At 33.8% G+C, this 19,871-nt stretch overlaps 1 protein-coding gene and 2 long non-coding RNA genes across 14 annotated transcripts; 1 reads left to right on the top strand and 2 right to left on the bottom strand.

The window, feature by feature from the left end:
• Positions 1–1,570: 1,570 nt before the first annotated feature.
• Positions 1,571–3,197, bottom strand: LOC130945512 (uncharacterized). Its single transcript, XR_009072199.1, has 5 exons — positions 3,013–3,197; positions 2,831–2,933; positions 2,593–2,709; positions 2,263–2,425; positions 1,571–2,080 (listed from the first exon to the last, which is right to left on the bottom strand). It is a non-coding gene; the product is annotated as an uncharacterized LOC130945512 (long non-coding RNA).
• A 942-nt stretch (positions 3,198–4,139) lies between these two features.
• On the top strand, positions 4,140–8,405 carry LOC130945745 (uncharacterized). Its single transcript, XR_009072212.1, has 3 exons — positions 4,140–4,369; positions 4,721–4,800; positions 7,716–8,405. It is a non-coding gene; the product is annotated as an uncharacterized LOC130945745 (long non-coding RNA).
• A 1,729-nt stretch (positions 8,406–10,134) lies between these two features.
• Positions 10,135–13,373, bottom strand: LOC130946662 (uncharacterized). 12 transcript variants are annotated; one of them, XR_009072332.1, is made up of 6 exons: positions 12,885–13,373; positions 12,199–12,294; positions 11,999–12,103; positions 10,995–11,687; positions 10,467–10,617; positions 10,135–10,375 (listed from the first exon to the last, which is right to left on the bottom strand). XR_009072332.1 is itself a non-coding variant. In XM_057875494.1 (3 exons), the coding sequence occupies exons 1-3, from the start codon at positions 13,019–13,021 to the stop codon at positions 11,562–11,564; spliced, it is 318 nt and encodes a 105-aa protein (XP_057731477.1). In that variant the 5' UTR covers positions 13,022–13,373; the 3' UTR covers positions 11,543–11,561. The 12 variants fall into 12 exon arrangements, 1 of the variants encoding a protein (XP_057731477.1); XR_009072336.1 differs by having other exon boundaries at positions 11,999–12,053; XR_009072331.1 differs by having other exon boundaries at positions 12,199–13,373.
• Between the last annotated feature and the right edge of the window lie 6,498 nt (positions 13,374–19,871).

Genomic DNA, 19,871 nt, shown 5'->3' with positions numbered 1-19,871 from the left:
CACTGGATGATGCACCGCTCCCTTTTGACGAAACATTCATCGCAAACACGCCAGGCTCCGGCGATGTTTACTTCTGTATGAAATCACAGGTCAAGGTCAAATATTCACCTGACTGTTACGTTCTTTGTTCTGGATCTAGAACTTGGAAACCCTTAATCACTCCTCCGACCGTCAGCGACCCACCTTTCCGATATAACATGTTCGTCCTCGACAACAACCTCTTTCTTTCATCGAGGAGAAATAGAGACACCTGTTTGGCCCGCTTCGACCCCATAAAAGAGAATTGGACGACTGAGCCGGCTGAGAACAATCTTTCGAATTTTATAAAGGATAGGATCATTACCGGTGATAACTACGGTCGTTTTATTTGTCACCCGTACATTTCTGTGTCCCTTCCGGGTCTTGGCAGCCGCAACTATACCGTTTGCATCACAAATGAGTATGTGGATGAATGTCCTCCTGAGGCACCTTTGCACAAGGTCTTGGCCATTCTCGTTAACCCCCAGAATGGCCGTGTTGCATTATATCAATACCTTGATGAGTGTTTTGAGGGTATTCATCCCAGTGTGGGAGAAGATTTCAGGTTCAATTTTGTTGACCTTGGCAACGGGAAGCTGTGTGCAATACTCTTTGGAGGTCTACATGGTTCCATATCTAATTTATCGGCGCTATGCTTCTCAGTTTTCACACTGTCAGTGGACTTTGCAGCATTGCAACTTGAGGGTGGGGCTCCTCCCATGGAGCGAGATTTCTTACAAGTGACTGTCCATAAGAAGAGTGCCTACACCATGAAGAGCTCCAAGCTTTCTGATCGTATACGCCACGCGTTTGTTTGGCCACCTACTAAGGGAGGAAGATTTCAGCACAGGACAACTTTGTCATAGTAACATTTCTTGTTGTTTCTTGTGGCTTGTTATCATCCTTAGTCGTTTTCAATAAGATTATGAATGAACAATGAATTAAATATTAATGTCTTTCAGAAATATGACCTTGCTTGAATTGTGTCTATATTCTCTTTAGCTCATCATACAAAATTACCTCTGCGTTCTGTTTCAACTTTCAAAATACATGATGCATTTTAAATAATTAATTGAAGTTTCACAAAGTTAGAATGACTCTTGTTTGAAAAATTTAGTTTAAAAATTTGATTTGAGTCATATTTATAATATCAATTGATTACATTATTGATTTGACTAAGAAAACAAGAAAATAATAAGAATGATGATAAAGGAAAAATAATCTTCCGTGTGGGTTATAAAAATTCAAATCAAGTTTCTAAATGATTGAAGGAAAATAATGATGTTATTTTTAATTTTTTTTAATGTCATTCCTGACATGATTTTTTAGCATCAAAATAGGTCATGTTCCTAAACAAAATAAGCTAATGTAGTGGTCAGTTTTAAACAAAGTGCTATAGAGGGGTTCTATGAGTCTATTCTTTCAAAGATGATCATTGCTACAAAATATAATGATACATACATATGGAGTAAAGAAATTTACAAGTCTCATTCATATATGATAATGTATTACTCTGTACAGAGCCCCAAACTAAAACAAAAGATAGGGAAGCAAAAAGTTAAGAACAATAAGTGGAAACCTAAAATATGATGGGTGACTTTATCAACATTTTCTTCCAACACATATTTCACATAACCAAACCATTATCTCCAGCACAAGCAACATAGTTTAGTGTAATCAGTTCTATTCAAAATCTATTATTTGTTGTACAACGGATTTCAGCTTCAAAAGGCATTTGAGTAGTCAAAGGTGAATTCCCCATGTAAGCACATCTGGTTCTGCATGTAGACATAAACATTTAAGTTCCGATTCACTTGCCCCTGGCCACGTATCTGCGAAAATGGAAATCCATTTTGCATATCTTGCTAGTCATGACTGACAGGGCCGTTTCGGTTCAGGCTGATGTTCCGACTTCTGACCTATCCACGTTATCACATCTTCTGATAAACTGGTCAAGAGTTCTCTGCCTTGAAGGGCTATGCTCAATAGTAGTATGCTTTGCAGGGCTACTCAATGGCTGATTATTTGGCACAACTAAGGTGTTCTCATGGCCATCTAACATCTGATTTTTCAATAACTAAAATTCAGAATGGTTTCTCAAAAACATCAAAAAGTAACTCTCAAATACTACTTGAGTATAAATCTTGACAAAATATGAATATAAACCAGAATGGAAACCTTGAAGCTAAGCATTATGTACATTTTGCATTACATGTGATAGTTCAAGAAGATGTAGAAATGTACCTGCCCCAAATTATCCAGTTTGAATTGCACCACATCCCTATGATGTAAAAATTTATATCATCAATGCATAATAAATGTTAAGTCAATGCTATACCAAAACCTACCATATGATGTCGTGAACAGTATCATTTGCCAACAACTAGTATATATTTACTGATGAGACCTGCAAACAAGAACTAACTAGTAAAAAAAACAGAAGAGCACATGTTGTCTTTGCTACTCAAAAATTTAGATGTGAGAGTTCTTTTCATTTGAGATTATCTGTTTTCTTAATGTTGTCATGCAACTAGTAACAACTCTCTCCTTTCTACTTAATGAGTGTGAGAATACCAGGCCAATTCTATGAGCACGATCTTTGACCTGAATCAGGTCACCTGGAGTCCAGGATTGTTCTGCAAAGCTTGCAGCAGTTAAAGTTAATCCAACTCCCCCAGCTTTAATGGATAGCTGCATGATAACGTGTCACATGAAATCATTATCTCAAGCACAAATACTAACCCATACAATAGAAAAGATGCTTATAACGGAAACACATGTAAGAAATGCACAACGAAAAATACCACCATACCACAGCCGCTTTGATATAATCCTTTTCCTAAAAATCTAACCAATTGTTGCCTTCATGCACCGGGTGTACCTCCATCAATCCGGATGCAACCCACTTTTTTCTTCTGGAAAATTTCAACAGTTTTTTAAGTGTCTATAATTTCCAATATAAAAAAAAAATGAGTAAAATTGAAATGGTCTTACAATAAGGCACTCATGTATCGCATCTATCATTGGCTGATGGTGCGCAAATATAAGAAACTTGCAACCTGCCTGCAGTGATCACAACATATTACACGTGATAACCACCACTAGCCCATATGAAATAGAAAGATGGAAGCAAGAGACAGAAAAAATTGAAGCAATCAAACTTTCAAATTAAGCATACACAATGATTTGGGGCGACAGGAAGATGGATGAAATATAAGAATTAACATATAGTCTAGTTTACAGTTCGTGTTTGTTTTGGTCACCACTCAGACCAGCCAACGTTGACACCAATAATAATTTAAGAGATTCAGACTCATCTTTTGATTTGGGAGACTTAATATTGGCTTAGAAACCAATATTGATTAGATTTTACCACCTCAGATGCAAACCAAATATGGAGAGCACATATTACCATTTCCAAGTCAAATAACTTAATTTTAGAAAGAAAACTTACCACAATCTTACCAATAAAAATTGGTGAGCAAATTTTTTAATCATTCTCAAAGTTCTAGTAGACACTTCAGCTCACTTACAACTTCCGTCTCAGCGTTTTCGATACTGGATTCTTCCAAAATCTAAGGAGACACCTCTTACATTAGAAACTATTTAACAAATCAAGAAATTAACAAATCCAGAAATTGTTTGTTGCGATTTCTATTTATGAAAGGTGCATGCTTTGTTATGATGATAAATTTAAATGTATGAATATTTTTAAAATATAGACAAATAATAATTAGCTATGTACAAATTTTTTATATAAGTATTTAATTTTTTTGTTTAAAATATATATTATATCATCATTTTTATTAAAATATTTTTTTAATTAAATAAAAATAAAAAATATTTTTTAATTCTATAAAAAAATTTAAATATTTTTTTTATGTTGGACAAAATCTATCTCTTTAAATTAATTAAATTTTAAAATTGAGATAACTTATATTTATAAATTTAAATAATTTAAAAATAAAACAACATCGGATTGATTATTCATGTATAGTCAATCATACTTATACTCCTCCATAAATCCTAATTTTTTATGTTCATTCGTACAAAAAAAAGAACACATCTAAAAAACAAAAAAAATTCAAAAGAATTGTTCTAGTTTTCTTCATCTTTCTTGGGTTTTCTTACATCTCTCTCAAAGAACGTCTCTCTCAATTCTCAGACTGAAACTCTCTCTTCTCTCTCACACAAGCCCACTATAGTCTCTTTCAGTCTCACTCGAATCTCGTCTCAGTCACACTCGCCGGCATCTCCATGTGTCGCGGCCTTCTCTGGAAACGTCATTGTTCGTAGTCTTCTGGTTTCGAGACGTCGCCGTAGACCGTAGTCCGTAGACCGTAGTCCGTTGGTGAGTCTCTGCATCGTCAGTTCTCCTGTTTTGTCTTTTTCATATTTCCTTCTCCTTGTATTTTGAGATGATGCTGAATTGTTAACTAATTCATTTATTTTGTTTCTGATCTAAATATTGCTATAAATCATTGTAATAATTCTCTTAAAATTGTTCATTTTATAATAATTGATTTAAAGAAGTTGTACCAACTTGATCTTGAAGAAGAAACAAATTATCTTTTGGAAAAGAGGAAGAAGAAGAAGAAGCCCTTTCCCAGTGTAGCTTCCACGGCACCTGCCAAATTTTTTTATGCTTTCACATAATTCAATTGTAATATCGTACCTAATGCATTTGTTTGTTGTGTTTTAGATATTTCTAGAAATTCTTTGCACAAGAGGCGCACCATTGGTAGAAAGAAGAAGGTTTGAGGTTGGGAGGAAGAAGAGAAAGTATGCTTTCACTCTCTTTTTCAATTCTCTGTTTTTCTTATTTTTTTTCGAAGTGCCTTAGTTTCAAAACCAAATTCTCCCAAATTTCAACCCAAATCCTTTGTCCATATTCAATAGTAAGATGATGGCACAGAACTTTGTAGTTGATTTAAATAAGCCCCTTATTGATCGATGATTCTAATATTTACTTGGATCACTGATTTTACGTTATTGCTTTTGTATCATATTTACAGCTGTAGTAATTTTTGGAGACTGATTTTGAATATTTTTCCCAAATTAACGTTATTGCTTGAGATCTTATATGTGTGGACATGCAGATGGCCTTCGATTTTTGTTGTGGTCAATGAGACTAAAAATTATAACAAACAAATTAATAAAATTGTGTCACTGCACGTATGTAAGAAATCATTGAAAATTTCCAAGTGCATATGCTCTATTTCCATGTGTCGGAGGTGGGTGGACGGTGTATCTAAATCTATGCCATTTAAGCAAATTACTTTGATGCTGCCCTAGACTGGCATCTTAACTTATTCTCAGTTGCTATTGTCTGGTTGTTGGTTGAATAGTGCATGTTTCATTCTCTCCCCTTGATCATCCTTTATTTCTTTCGCTTTCTTTTTGTATGATTGAAATTTTGGATTTTTTTAGAGCAGTTGTTAAGATTTGGTTCGTGGTTGCTGAATTGTACTAGCGTGTGAACATTTCAAGATTTATGGCCATCTAAACTAGGATTACCTAACAATAAACATATATAGAACTTTCTTTTGTCTAGGATGTCACATAAAATAGGGTAAAAGATTTAGGAAAAAAAGGAGTGAATCATCTCTAAACAATTTTGCAAACTTCAGCAGAATTAAATGACATTCTCTCATTTGACATGATGGAAATAAGATTGCTGGATGATTAGCATTTAGCATTATTGAGTGGATTTGTTTTGCAAATGTGATTTCCCAAGCTTATTTCTTGTTGGATTTTCCATCATAGTTGGAATTGAAGCTGCCAAGTGGTTCAAGTGGCTTCTAAACAAGCTGAATATGTGTTCAGGAAGTGGTAATAACTCTGAGAATTGTAGAGTAGATAGACCCCAACGCCAGGAAGGGCAGGGTTGATACCTTTCGTATTCCTCGAAACTAATAGCACAGTTGAGCATGTTGACAACTTTGGCGTTGAATTCTATCTTCTTTTTATCTTCATAATTTCATTTGGCCTCAGTCTTAGAAATGACTATACTATCTGCTCCTGTTTTGGTTGGGACTTGGGGACAATTCAAGATTATCTTCTAAATGTTGTAATATACTAACTAAACAAATATCTTCATTCTCTCCTTCCAATAGCTGTAGTTCTTTCCATTGAAGAACGGAGGTCTGTTGTTGGATTGCCCTTCTATCAGAGTGTATGTCACCACATTGGAACCGTTGTTGTTCGCCATCAGGATCTTTCCTCAAAACTACAAAGCTTGATCTCTTTGAGACCATGCTCTGATACCAATTGATGGTTATTAGCAGCTGAGAGAATAGGGGGTTGAATCTTAGCCTTATTTTCTGCTGAATATTACTTTTTACTTTTTCAAGGAAACTTAAGAGATGTTTTTACTTTTGTCTCATATCGAGTTGAGAGACATTTTTATTTTGTCTCTTGAGTAACAGAAACAGAAGTGAAGTAGAGAAGAAGAAGTAACACCCAGATATATCTTGGTTCAACTACTTAGTGCAATGTAGCCTACATCCAGTCTCCATCACAATTATGATGGAATTTCACTAGCCTTTTCAACACATTACATACATCAATGTCTTTCCTAGGATCTACCCAATCCTATATGGGACAAATCTAGATTCTAACTCAATCTGAATTTGACTAAGACTCAACCTAACTTTCAACAGCCAAATGCTAACCCAACTTGCAAAGAAATCACCACAGGATCATGAAACAAAATAGAAAGATGTACAAAGAAACTCTGAAATATCTTATGATTTTTTCTCCTAATTTAACTCACTGCCTTTTACCTCTCATTGGCTTTTTCTTACAAACCTCACCATATTTTCTCCTAGTTTCTTTTCTTTCTTTCTTTCTTTCTTGCTAAATGATGTGACCGAAGTGAAAAGAGAGAAGAGAGAGAAGAGACGACTTTTGGCTTTCAGTGGAAGCTTCAAGGAAATTAATTGAAATAAATTTGGGGTTCAAGTATCTGAAAGTGGGAGTAGATAACCGTATGAGGCTTGAAGGATTTTGGCCTCATTTCTTTATTTCCACATATTTGGTTCATGGACTTGTGATAGACTTTGGTTTAGTTATGATAGACCACAATGTGTGGACTTAATTATTTGTTCCTTGGGTCAAGATGTTTGATTTATTTTTTCTGCACACCAAACCAAATAAATTAAATTAACAATTTATAATTACCCTAATTCTGTAGTATGACTATTATCGCTGTTCGAATTATGGGTAACAGATATGGCAGTATAAGTAGTTTCTGAAGGGTTACTTAAAGAAGATCATTGAGATGATTGAGATATATCTGGTTCCGCAATTTGATTATAGTTTTGATATCACTATTAAAAAATAGGAAGTGTAGTGTAGGGCTTTCCACATGTGCTAACCCAGTTAGCCAAAGCATGAACAACATTAATAAATATAACAATAATTGTAATAAACCAACAAAAGAAAACATGACATTCACCTGATAGCTCCAGCTGCTGCTTTCTCAAAATAAACACGTGAGTGCAACCGGTCTTGAAATTTAAGCATTTTCACATAAGTATGCAAAGTCATTTTCCTCAAACAGTATAAGTGAAAATCAAATTGGTCTTCAGTAATATCTGCATAATGTTTTTCATTGGTATCTAATGTATCTAGACACAATTGTAACAATTTTTCATTGGTATCTAATTTAATTGTAATCCTATTATTATTATTAGGTTAGAGATTAGCAAATGCAGCAAATATTGGAGCACTGGGAGACAGAGTAGCAAAATTGAAACTTACTACTTCCTTTACGGTGGAAAGGGCAACCATCACACAAGTAGCTCATACATTGGCAATGAGAGTTCCAAATGGCATCCATTTAAGCAACCCTGCCTTTCCTGGCGTTGGGGGCTATCTACTCTATCCATTTAAACAATCCTGCCCTTCCTAGCATTCGGGGCTATCTATTCTACAGTTTTCAGAGTTATTACCTCTTTCTAAACACATATTCAACTTGTTTAGAAGCCACTTGAACCCCTTGGCAGCTTAAATTCCAACTATGATGAAAAATCCAACAAGAAATAAGCCTGGGAAACCTCATTTGCAAAACAAACCCACTCAGTGATGCTAAATGCTAATCATTCTACAATCTTATATCCATCATGTCAAATGAGAGAATGTCATTTAATTCTACTGAAGTTTGCAAAATTGTTTAGAGATATTCACTCATTTTTTTTCCTAAATCTTTACCCTATTTAATGTGACATCCTAGACAAAAGAAAGTTCTATATATGTTTATTGTTATGTAATCCTAATTCAGATGGCCATAATTTCACACGCTAGTACAATTCAGCAACCACGAACTAAATCTTAACAAATGCTCTCAAAAAATCCAAAATTTCAACCATACAAACACTACAACAAATAAGGGTTTTCGCAACGGTAAAAAACCGTTGCCATAGATCGAAAAACCATTCCTAAAACCTAGGCAACGCTAGGGGTGTACATGGGCCGGGTGAAGCCGGGTTTGATGTAACCCAGACCCGGCCCGAAATATACACCGGGTCTATTTATTAGACCCGAATCCAGCCCTAGACCCGATGAAACCAATACACTTTCAGGCCACAATTATACCGGGTGAAAACCGGGTGAAAACCGGGCCGTTAACATTACATTACGTTGATACCTTCTTGTAAACTAGCATGTAAAAATATCCAAATTTCCAAGGCTCCAACCATTAGTTAACATGGTAAAATTCACTTAGAAAAATATAACAAGAACCAACCATTCTTCAAAATTAAAGCATAACCACAATCAATACTAATATTGTCTAATAATACCAAATATTTAAATCAATACAAATAACACAATCTTATGTATTAGTCTAAAATCTAAACATAAAACATTAACTTATAGTCTTATAATGACTAATAACACAAAATATTAAAGTTTACAATACTTAAATTCCACGTAAGAATAGTCATGATCCATCACTAATAACACAAAATATTAATTGTGTATGATGACCGGGCCACCGGGCCGACTTTGGGTGACCCGAACTATGGCCCGGACCCGACCCAAAATAATGACCGGGTCTATTTTTGAGACCCGTACCCGACCTTAAACCCGATGAAATCACTCCAAATTAGTTCCTAAAGTGTTCGGGACCGGGCCGGGCCGGGTCTATGCACCCCTAGGCAACGCTTTGGCAACGATTTTTCACATGTGGTATATGCGGCCGTTACCAATGCTCAAAGGCAACGATTTTTTATCTAAGGCAACGACAACTAAAAAACCGTTGCCATAGTTACTAGCATAGAGAACGGTTTTGACAACAATTTTTAAAGAACGGTTTAGAACCGTTACTGAATAGGCAATAGTTTAAAACCGTTGTCTTTTATGATGTAACGGTTTAAAACCATAACTGAATAGTCAATGGTTTTAAGCTGTTGTAGTTTCGTTAGTCACAAAGACAATGGTTTAAAAGCGTTGCCTTTGGTGTTTCTTTTTGCAACAGTTTTAATTGCATGCCATTTTGTAGTTGTCTTTGACAACGGTTTTAACACCATTGTCTTTTGTGACTTTTCACAACAGTTTTTTGTAATTATATAAATCTTTATTTATAATAGTTTTCTCATGTTTCATTGAAATTAGTTCCAACTATTTTAATTTAGTGTCGATAAATAAGTTTTACTATTTGAATCAAATCACTAAAAAAACTAATTGAACATTTACCATTAAGTGCATGTTTGGGCGCCATTATTTTGTTAAAAAAAAGATCTTTTTTCAATGAAAAAAGATCTTTTTTATTTTTTAACGTGTTTGACAAATTTCTAGTAGTAAAAGTAAAAGCACTAGTAAAATAAAAAAAAAGATCTTTTTTGAGAAGCTATAATTTATATCTTTTTTTAAAAGATCTTTTTTCCTTAAAAAAAAGATGTTTTTCATGTAATAAATAAACAAAAAAGTACTTTTATATTGTTATACCCAAACATAATTGATAGATAAAAAGACATTTTTACATGAGATATCCAAACATAAAATTACTTTTACTTCTCTATAAGATCTTTTAAAAAAAATAACTCAAAAAAAGATCTTTTCTTAGAAGCTCACCCAAACAAGCCCTAAATTTGATTTACAGACAAATTTTTGTGTCACTGAAGTTTGATTAAAGAAAAATATACATAATAAAGAAAAGTAATATTCATTGCTTTGCATCATTTTACAACTTAAAATGCACCAAACTAAATTCAAATCCAAATTAGAATCAATTAATTCATTGTTTGCACACTCAAAAAACTTAAAAGTTTAAAATCTATACACGTTGACACTAGCTAAGCCATTACCGACTAAGAACCTGCTGCAGCAAGTAGCATTCTCAATCAACATGTAACTGTGAAAGTAATTAAAAGAACATTGATTAGCATCAAACAAAATGCAAACTACAAGAAGCAAAGAAGAGAAACATGCAACACAAAGCATACCACAACTTTGATCTTCAGCAACATCGTTTGCTCTCTCTTTATCTATTGAGGAACTCCTAAGGACTTGGCTCTTAGAAGAGTCGCAGAATTTGTTTCCAAGTCTGCTGCCACTGAGAATGTCCTCAGCCAAGTCATCAAACAAATTTTGTCCCTAAATATTTACCATGATTTAAATACTCATTTTGTGAAACACTAAGACATCCATTGAGATAATCAACCAACTAGAAATTAAACCAACTAGCAATTAAGAAACAAAATACACCAACTAGCAATTAAGAAACAACCGTTAACATTAACATTATGCTCAATAAAACAACTTAGCTTAATTTCAAACTAAATTGAATTAAAACAAAACTTCTAGCTTAACTTTTTACACAGAGAGAACATGTTCAACTAAATGACTCTTTTAATTTCAAACTAAATTGAATTAAAACAAAAGTTCTATGCTTAAATTTTTACACAGAGAACATATTCAGCTAAATGACTCTTTGATTTATAATAGAAAATAAGCTTAATCCAAACACATACCGTAACCAAACCTCAGCAGACCAAGTGGGGGGCATCGTAGCGGACGCAAGTGGAGAGGAGAGCACGGAACAGCAATGGATTACAGAGCAGTAACCAATGACGACACATAACTATTTTCTCCAAACATTGCTTAGAACAAAATCTCATTAAAGAGAAAAAATCAATCAACAAAGTAACTAATGACAAACAAGGTCTACCTGTTTTGTTCTCAATTGCAAATGACAGGATTTAACATACCTAACCTAACCCAACCCTGTTTCCATGAATTGAAAGAGATGTTGGAGACTTGGGAGTACATAATGGTTTTAATATCACATCAAGATGATTAGGTACATAGGAATTCTATAGCCACTGTAGTTCATACCAAAGACATAGGCAAACTAAAGCGAACCATCGCACAGACCAAGTTGCAAATCATAATGGTAGGAAATGTATAAAATATCCAAAATAAAATAAAGTGAACCATCAATACCAACTGCATTTTGTTTTTGGGGATAAAATAACTGGATTTTTTTGTTAACATGCTATATTCATGTATCTTATTTTCATGTAGCCATCAACATTTGACTAGAGCAGAGAAAGCATCACCTCAGCTACAAGAGTAACTTTTGTCACAGGTGAGCATAACTCCAAAGGGTCATCTTTTGATGCACAGGCCTTTGCTTTTTGAACATCAATTAATCTCTGTAAGACCTATCAGTACACGCAAATCCATATCAAAATGCCATATATCTACATGAAAGATTTAACATGATTGACTATTAAATTATCAAGTAAATGTTTCTAATTTATAACCTTTACTATGTACTTGGAAGTATCATAACAATACCTGCTCTAATTTGAAGTTTGAAACAATAGCACAGTCAAAAAATTCTCAAAGTAATTCCTTTGTAATCAGTTAAGCTAAAATCAAATAACTAGAAAAAGCTAAATGATATCCTTAAAAAGAATTGTGCATTTGGTTTCAAACAGCAGTAAAAAGCTTTTAAGAGTAAACTACAAACCAGCTTAACTTTATCAAGATGAAGCGCAGCCCTTTCATACTCTTTCATCAATGTCCTAAAAGGAGAAGATCAATTGAATATGTTCATCAATTGAATATCACGCTCCTATAATCATATTAACCAAGAGAAAAATTTGAGAAAGAACTCCATGATATTAAAATAACAGCACATTATATGCTTTGCTCAGTAGTGTGACAAACTTGTCTCTCATTGGAAATCTCGTCACATGTACGGTATGTGCTGCCAGGATCAGACATAGAGTGCCCGTGGTATCTATAGGTGTCCATTTCAAGAATCTTTACAAAATAATCAAGAATACAAGAAAGCAATCAGAGTAAAGCAAATACCAAACTTTGATAATTTAATCAAAACTACACAAATGCTAGAAAGTATTAAAGTTAATGCAATCCTATATGCAGCACTTGGGTTGAGAAAGCCCAATCTTACCTTATATACACAAGTAAGCTTTAACTAAGAGATCTATACGTACATCCATGTCTAATGGCTACAAAATTTTCATGGTTAATTCGATACCACTTATAAGTTCTTTCAGAGATCTAGTTAGCAAATCAAAATCATAACAGTATTATAACAATTTAATATTAAAATCAAAACAAAATCAAAGCAGCATTGCCAGAGAACCAGTTACATACTAAATCAATATTAAAATCAAAATAAAATCACGACAGCATTTCCAAATTACCAGTTACCAAATCAACATCAGAACAACATTATACCAAATCAACATTAAAATCAATATTAGGCGACAGCAAAGTAACTCACAGAAACAGCTTCAGTTAACATAAACACTTTAACAATAACCCTCACAGCAACAACGGGATAACTTAGGCGAGCAAAGAGATATCAGAAACAGGGTAAAGCTCACCAGTACAGTGGCGAGCTGCAGCTGAAACAGAGTGGCGATCCAAATACTAACGGCGGCGCACAGCTCAACAGCGACGGCGAACCCAACCCCGCCAGCGACGGCTTGGCAGCAACAGAGGCAACCTCCTCCTCTCTCATCGTGTTTCTCTCTCCGTGCGAACCCTTTCTTTCTCTTCGAGCTCTTTAGTGGCAGCAGTGATGGGAGGTGCGACGGCGACGACAAGCTCGACGGTCAAGACCTTCAGCGGCGGTGATGGAGTCCTCAACGATGGTGTCTACTCCTCTCTCGCGCACACTCTTCTCCATCTCCACACCCTCCGGTTCGCGCGACAATGGCGGCGGCTCCATGGAACGGTGGCGGCAGGCGGGCAGGGTGCAGTGACGGCACGCTCTTCTCCCTTTCCTTCCCTTCCTCTTCCCCGATTCCCCCTTCTCTCTTTTTCCTTTCTTTCTTTTCCCATTTTCCTTCTGTTTCCTTTTCTGTATGTGTGTCTAGGGATTTAAGATAACAAAGTTAGGAATCTTGTGAAATTGGGACTTTATTTGATAATTTTAGAATTAGGGAAAAATATATATTAGTAATATAAGAATTTTAGAAAATATTTAAAATAAAATAATAATATAGAATTTAAATTTAATATTGTAAAGATTACTTTAAAATGTATAAAATTTTATTCATTAATTTATCAATGAGCTAAAATTAATTATTTATAATTTAAATTATAAATAAATATATTAATCACATTTTATAAAATACAATTTTAAACTCAAAAATATTAATTATTTAAATTAAATGATATAACTTTTTATCATTTTCTGTCACCAAAACTTTAATTTCAAATTATATGAAATAATCAATTATAAAAATTACACAAGAATATTAATTAAATAAACTCCAAATATTAATAAAACTAATTTAATTACTCTTAATAGATTAGTTTATAAAATAAAGAGTTCAAATTAATAATAAGTCATCACTTTTTCAAAATAAAAGTTACTTAAATTAAATTGTACAATTCTTTCTTATTTTTCAATTACTAAAATTATACAAAATATTCCATTATAATAAAATTACTTAAGAATATTAATTTATTCAAAATGAATTTATCTCCGAATCTCTTTAATTATTTTCTAATAGAATAATTTTTTAAATTATAAAGTTTAAATTTAATAAGATAAAATCACAATTTATTCATATTTTAGATTTAAAAAAATATATATATTTATTATAAATTTATTTTAATTTTATTTTTTCTAAAAATAATATTTGTTATATATTTATAACAATAGTTTTTTATTATTTTATAAATTTAGTATTTATAGAAAAAATTATTTGAATTTGTATGATTATTTATAATTATTTTTATATGTATCTTTTAATTTGTATAATTATTTAAATAATATTAGAAAATTGTTGTTTCATAAACAATTGTTGTAATGGTTATAAAATTGTTCTTTAAAATAGTCAAAGAGAACGGTTTTATTTTGTTGCTATAACGTAATGAAAAATTGAACTTCAACAGCAACACTGTAAAAGCCGTTGTCTAAGACCATCTAATAGAATGGTTTTAAAGTATAGCATTTTAGCAACAGTTTTTATGCGTTCTTTTTGTACAATTATTTAAACAATAATAAAAAACCGTTGCTTAAAAATAAATCATGGTAACGGTTATAAAATTGTTCTTTAAAATAGTCAAAGATAACGGTTTTAATTTGTTGCTATAAAATAATGAAAAATTGAATTTAATAGTAACACTATAAAAAACCGTTGTCTAAAACTATTTAAGAGAACGGTTTTAAGGCGTTGCAAAATTTGGCGTTGCTAAAGGCCATATTTGTTGTAGTGAAAAAGAAAGGCAAAAGAAATAAAGGATGATCAAGGGGAGAGAATGAAACATGCACTATTCAACCAACAACCAGACAATAGCAACTGAGAATAAGTTACATGGCTAGAAAAGTAAATACCAAATGCAATTGAAGATGCCAGTCTAGGGCAGTATCAAAGCAATTTGCTTAAATAGCATAGATTTAGATACGCCATCCAACCTCCAGCACATGGAAATAGAGCATATGCACTTGAAAATTTTTTATGATTTCTTACATATGTGCAGTGACACAATTTTATTAATTTGTTTGTTATAGCCTTTAGTCTCATTGACCACAACCGAAATAGAAGGCCATCTGCATGTCCACACACATAAAATCTCAAGCAATAACGTCAATTTGAGAAAAATATTCAAAATCAGTCTCCAAAAATTACTACAGTTATAAATATGATCCAAAAGTAATAACGTGAAATCAGTGATCCAAGTAAATATTAGAATCATCCATCAACAAGGGGATTTTTCAAATCAACTACAAATTTCTATGCCATCATCTTGGTATTGAATATGGACAGAGGATTTGGGTTGAAATTCAGACGAGGGTTGAAGTTTGGGAGGATTTGGTTTTGAAACTAAGAAAAACTAAGGCACTTCGAAAAAAAATTAAGAAAAATAGAGAATTGAAAAAGATAGTGAAAGCATACTTTCTCTTCTTTCTCCAAACCTCAAACCTTCTTCTTTCCACCAGTGGTGCGCCTCTTGTGCAAAGAATTCCTAGAAATACCTGAAACACAACAAACAAACGCATTAGGTACAGTATTGCAATTGAATTCTGTGAAAGCATAAAAAAATTTGGCAAGTGCCGTGGAAGCTCCACTGGGAAAGGGCTTCTTCTTCTTTTTCCCCTTTCCCAAAAGATAATTTGTTTCTTCTTCAAGATCAAGTTGGTACAACTTCTTTGAATCAATTATTATGAAATGAACAATTTTAAGAGAATTATTACAATGATTTTATAGACAATGATTTACAACAACATTTAGATCAGAAACAAAGTGAATAATTAATTGGTTAGCAATTCAACATCATCTAAAAATCACTACAACAAATAAGAGTTTTTGCAACGGTCAAAAACCGTTACCGTAGATTAAAAAACCGTTCCTAAAACTTTAGGCAACACTTTGACAACGGTTTTTGACCTGTGGTATATGCGGCCGTTGCCAATGCTCATAGGCAACGGTTTTTTACCTAAGGCAACGACAACTAAAAAACCGTTGCCATAGTTACTGGCATAGACAACGGTTTTGAAAAAAAATTTTAAACAACGGTTTTGAACCGTTACTCGATAAGCAATGGTTTTAAACTGTTCTCTTTCATGATCCAACAATTTAAAACCATAACTAAATAGGCAACGATTTTAAACTGTTGTAGTTTTATTATTCACAAAGCCAACGGTTTTAAAGCGTTATCGTTGGTATCATTTTTTGGCAACAGTTTTAATACCATTGTCATTTTATAGTCCTCTAAGACAACAGTTTTAACACCGTTGTCTTTTGTAACTTTTAACAACGGGTTTTTATAATGATATAATTCTTTATTTACAATAGTTTTCTCATGTTGCTTTGAAATTAGTTCCAACTGTTTTTTTAATTTAGTGTCAATCAATAAGCTTAACTATTTAAATCAAATCACTAAAGAAAAATATACATAATAAAGAAAAGTAGTACTCATTGCTTTGAATCATTTTACAACTTAAAATACACCAAACAAAATTCAAATCCAAATTGGAATCAATTAATTCATTGTTTGCACACTAAAAAAACTTCAAAGTTTAAAATCTATACATGTTGACACTAGCCAAGCCATTATCGACTAAGAACCTGATGTAGCAAGTAGCATTTTCAATCAACATGTAAATGCTAAAGTAACTAAAAGAACATTGATTAGCATCTAACATAATGCAAACTACAAGAAGCATAGAAGAGAAACATGCAACACAAAGCATATCACAACTTTGATCTTAGCAACATTGTTTGCTCTCTCTTTATCGGATGAGGAACTCCTAAGGACTTGGATCTTAGACAAGCCGTGGAATTTGTTTCCAAGTCGAGAATGTCCTCAGCTGAGTCATCAAACAAATTTAATCCCTGAAAATTACCATAATTTAAACACTCATTTTGTGAAACACTAAGACATCCATTGAGAGAATAAACTTGGAATTCTCAGCCACTTTACATGCTAACAAGATAAACCAACCAGCAATTAAAAAAAACCATTAATAATAGAAAATAAGTTTAATCCAAAACTAAATTGAATTCAAACAAAACTTCTATACTTAACTTTTTACATAGAGAGAACATAATCAGCTAAATGACTCTTTGATTTATAATAGAAAATAAGTTTAATCCAAACACACACCGAACCTCAGCGGACCAAGTGGGGGACAGCGCAGTGGATGCAAGTAGAGAGGAGAGCACGGAATAGCAGTGGATGACAAAGTAGGAACCGATGATGATGCAGAACTATTTTCTCCTAACATTGCTCAGAACAAAATCTCATTAAAGAAAAAAATTCAATCAACAAAGTAACTAATGGCAGAATAAACCAACATCATCATAGCAACAATCAACAAAATTTATAATAAGCGAAACCAATTCATAAACCAAACAAAATGAAATCATGGGGTTTTTCCCAAAAGATTTTACCATAATAGAAGAATAGTCTTTATAGTTTATACCTCAAAGCAAACAGGGCAATTGTGATGCATTGTTCTTTTCAAACAGTAATGACCAGCTTCCAATAATTTAGAGTAGCAGCACCCTAAAACATATAATGATTAATTTACAAGATCAAGAAAAAAAGATATTACTATGCAGAGAAAATAGGAAAAAAAAAAGGAACAATGAATAAAAGTCACCATATTTCTCACATCAATTCACCATTCACAGCAGTATCATTAATCAATTACTCACTTAATCAAATTATAACTCAATAGCTGAATAACTAAAAAAAACTATACCTGATGTTTATTGATGTAAGCAGGCAACCCACAATCAATTTTATTTGTATTGAATAGTTCCAACCAAAACAGAATTAATATTTTTCTATTTTAAATCAATGACCAAAATAGAAAATGTATTTTCAGCCAGAGAATTAGTGACCAAAACAGAAAATGCACTTCTAGCTAGAGAACAAGTGACCAAAATAGGCAATATTATACCAAATCAATATTCAAATAAAAAGAGAAACTAAATTAAAATCATAGAACAAGAGATACTTGAGTTACTTAAACAGAGGTTGAGCCGCAATGAAGAGGCAAGGAACAAGTTAATAGATATACAGATGATTATATTTATTATTTTTAATTAGATAATTTTTTTATTCGATTTACTCATACACAATTAATAATTGCAGAATATTAAATTCAGTATATGTGCAGAATAATTATCCGATGTTAAGATTTAGTATGTAATTTGAGATGGAGTAACTTTTTACTTTATTGGTCCATTCAAAAGCCCATTATTTTAAAAAAAATATTGTCTCCTAGCAAAACCGTGTTTTTATTCTTCTTGCATGGATCAAGAAGCCGCTATCCTCATGTGCAGGCATTTCACTGAGGACCTCACAGCCTTTAACATTCCAGTGCTTTCCTAGCTTTTTGCTGCCGCAGCACTACCGATCTCGTTCGATCGGAGAGAGTGATGGCGGAATTGGATGCTGCTGTGTCAAAAAAAGGAAAAACGGAGCAGGTTAAAATGGCGAAGGAAGCGTGCATTTGCCTCGTGTCGTATAAAAAGTTGTTCGTGATCAAACTAAGCAATTTAAAGAAACAAGAAGTTGATGTCAAAGATTGGAATTGTTTGCCTCCACCAGAGTTCGAGTTCGATTTCCATTTCAAACTTCCAAAGCTTGATTTGTGTCCTTTCGAGTTCGACTCCAAGATCTATATGGCGGTGTCCGAGGACCCGGGTAGAATCGGGAGTGCGAGTGTCTCCTGGCCTATCTACGAATTCAAATTTGGGGATGGGGAGGGCAGTTTTGAGCGTGCGGAATCACTGGATGATGCACCGCTCCCTTTTGTCAAAGCATTCATCGCAAACACGCCAGGCTCCGGCGATGTTTACTTCTGTATGAAATCACAGGGCAAAGCTTCACCTGACTGTTACGTTCTTTGTTCTGGATCTAGAACTTGGAAACCCTTAATCGCTCCTCCGACCGTCAGCAACCCACCTTTCCGATATAACATGTTCGTCCTCGACAACAACCTCTTTCTTTCATCGAGGGGAAATAGAGACACCTGTTTGGCCCGCTTCGACCCCATAAAAGAGAATTGGACGACTGAGCCCGCCTCTGAGAACAATCTTTCGAACTTCATAGAGGATAGGCTCATTACCGGTGATAACTACTGTCGTTTTATTTATCTCCCGTACATTTCTGTGTCCCTTCCGGGTCTTGGCAGCCGCAACTACACCGTTTGCCTCACAAATGAGTATGTGAATGAATGTCCTCCTGAGGCACCTTTGCACAAGGTCTTGGCCATTCTCGTTAACCCCCAGAATGGCCGTGTTGCATTATATCAATACCTTGATGAGTGTTTTGAGGGTATTGATCCCAGTGTGGGAGAAGAGGCCAGGTTCAATTTTGTTGACCTTGGCAACGGGAAGCTGTGTGCAATACTCTCTGGAGGTCTATATGGTTCCAAATCTAATACATTGGCGCTATGCTTCTCAGTTTTCACACTGTCAGTGGACTTTGCAGCATTGCAACTTGAGGTTGGGGCTCCTCCCATGGAGCGAGATTTCTTACAAGTGACTGTCCATAAGAAGAGTGCCTACACCATGGGGATCTCCATGCTTTCTGATCGTATACGCCACGCGTTTGTTTGGCCACCTAGTAAGGGAAGAAGATTTTACCATAAGACAACTATGACATAGTAACATTTCTTGTTGTTTCTTGTGGCTTGTTATCATCTTTAGTCGTTTTCAATAAGATTATGAATGAACAATGAATTAAATATTAATGTCTTTCAGAAATATGACCTTGCTTGAATTGTGTCTATATTCTCTTTAGCTCATCATACAAAATTATCTCTGCATTCTGTTTCAACTTTCAAAATACACGATGCATTTTAAATAATTAATTGAAGTTTCACAAAGTTAGAATGACTC

The sequence above is a fragment of the Arachis stenosperma genome, chromosome 1, assembly GCF_014773155.1.
Source record: "Arachis stenosperma cultivar V10309 chromosome 1, arast.V10309.gnm1.PFL2, whole genome shotgun sequence".
Classification (NCBI taxonomy): domain Eukaryota; kingdom Viridiplantae; phylum Streptophyta; class Magnoliopsida; order Fabales; family Fabaceae; genus Arachis; species Arachis stenosperma.
This window is presented reverse-complemented; position numbering and strand designations above follow the sequence as displayed.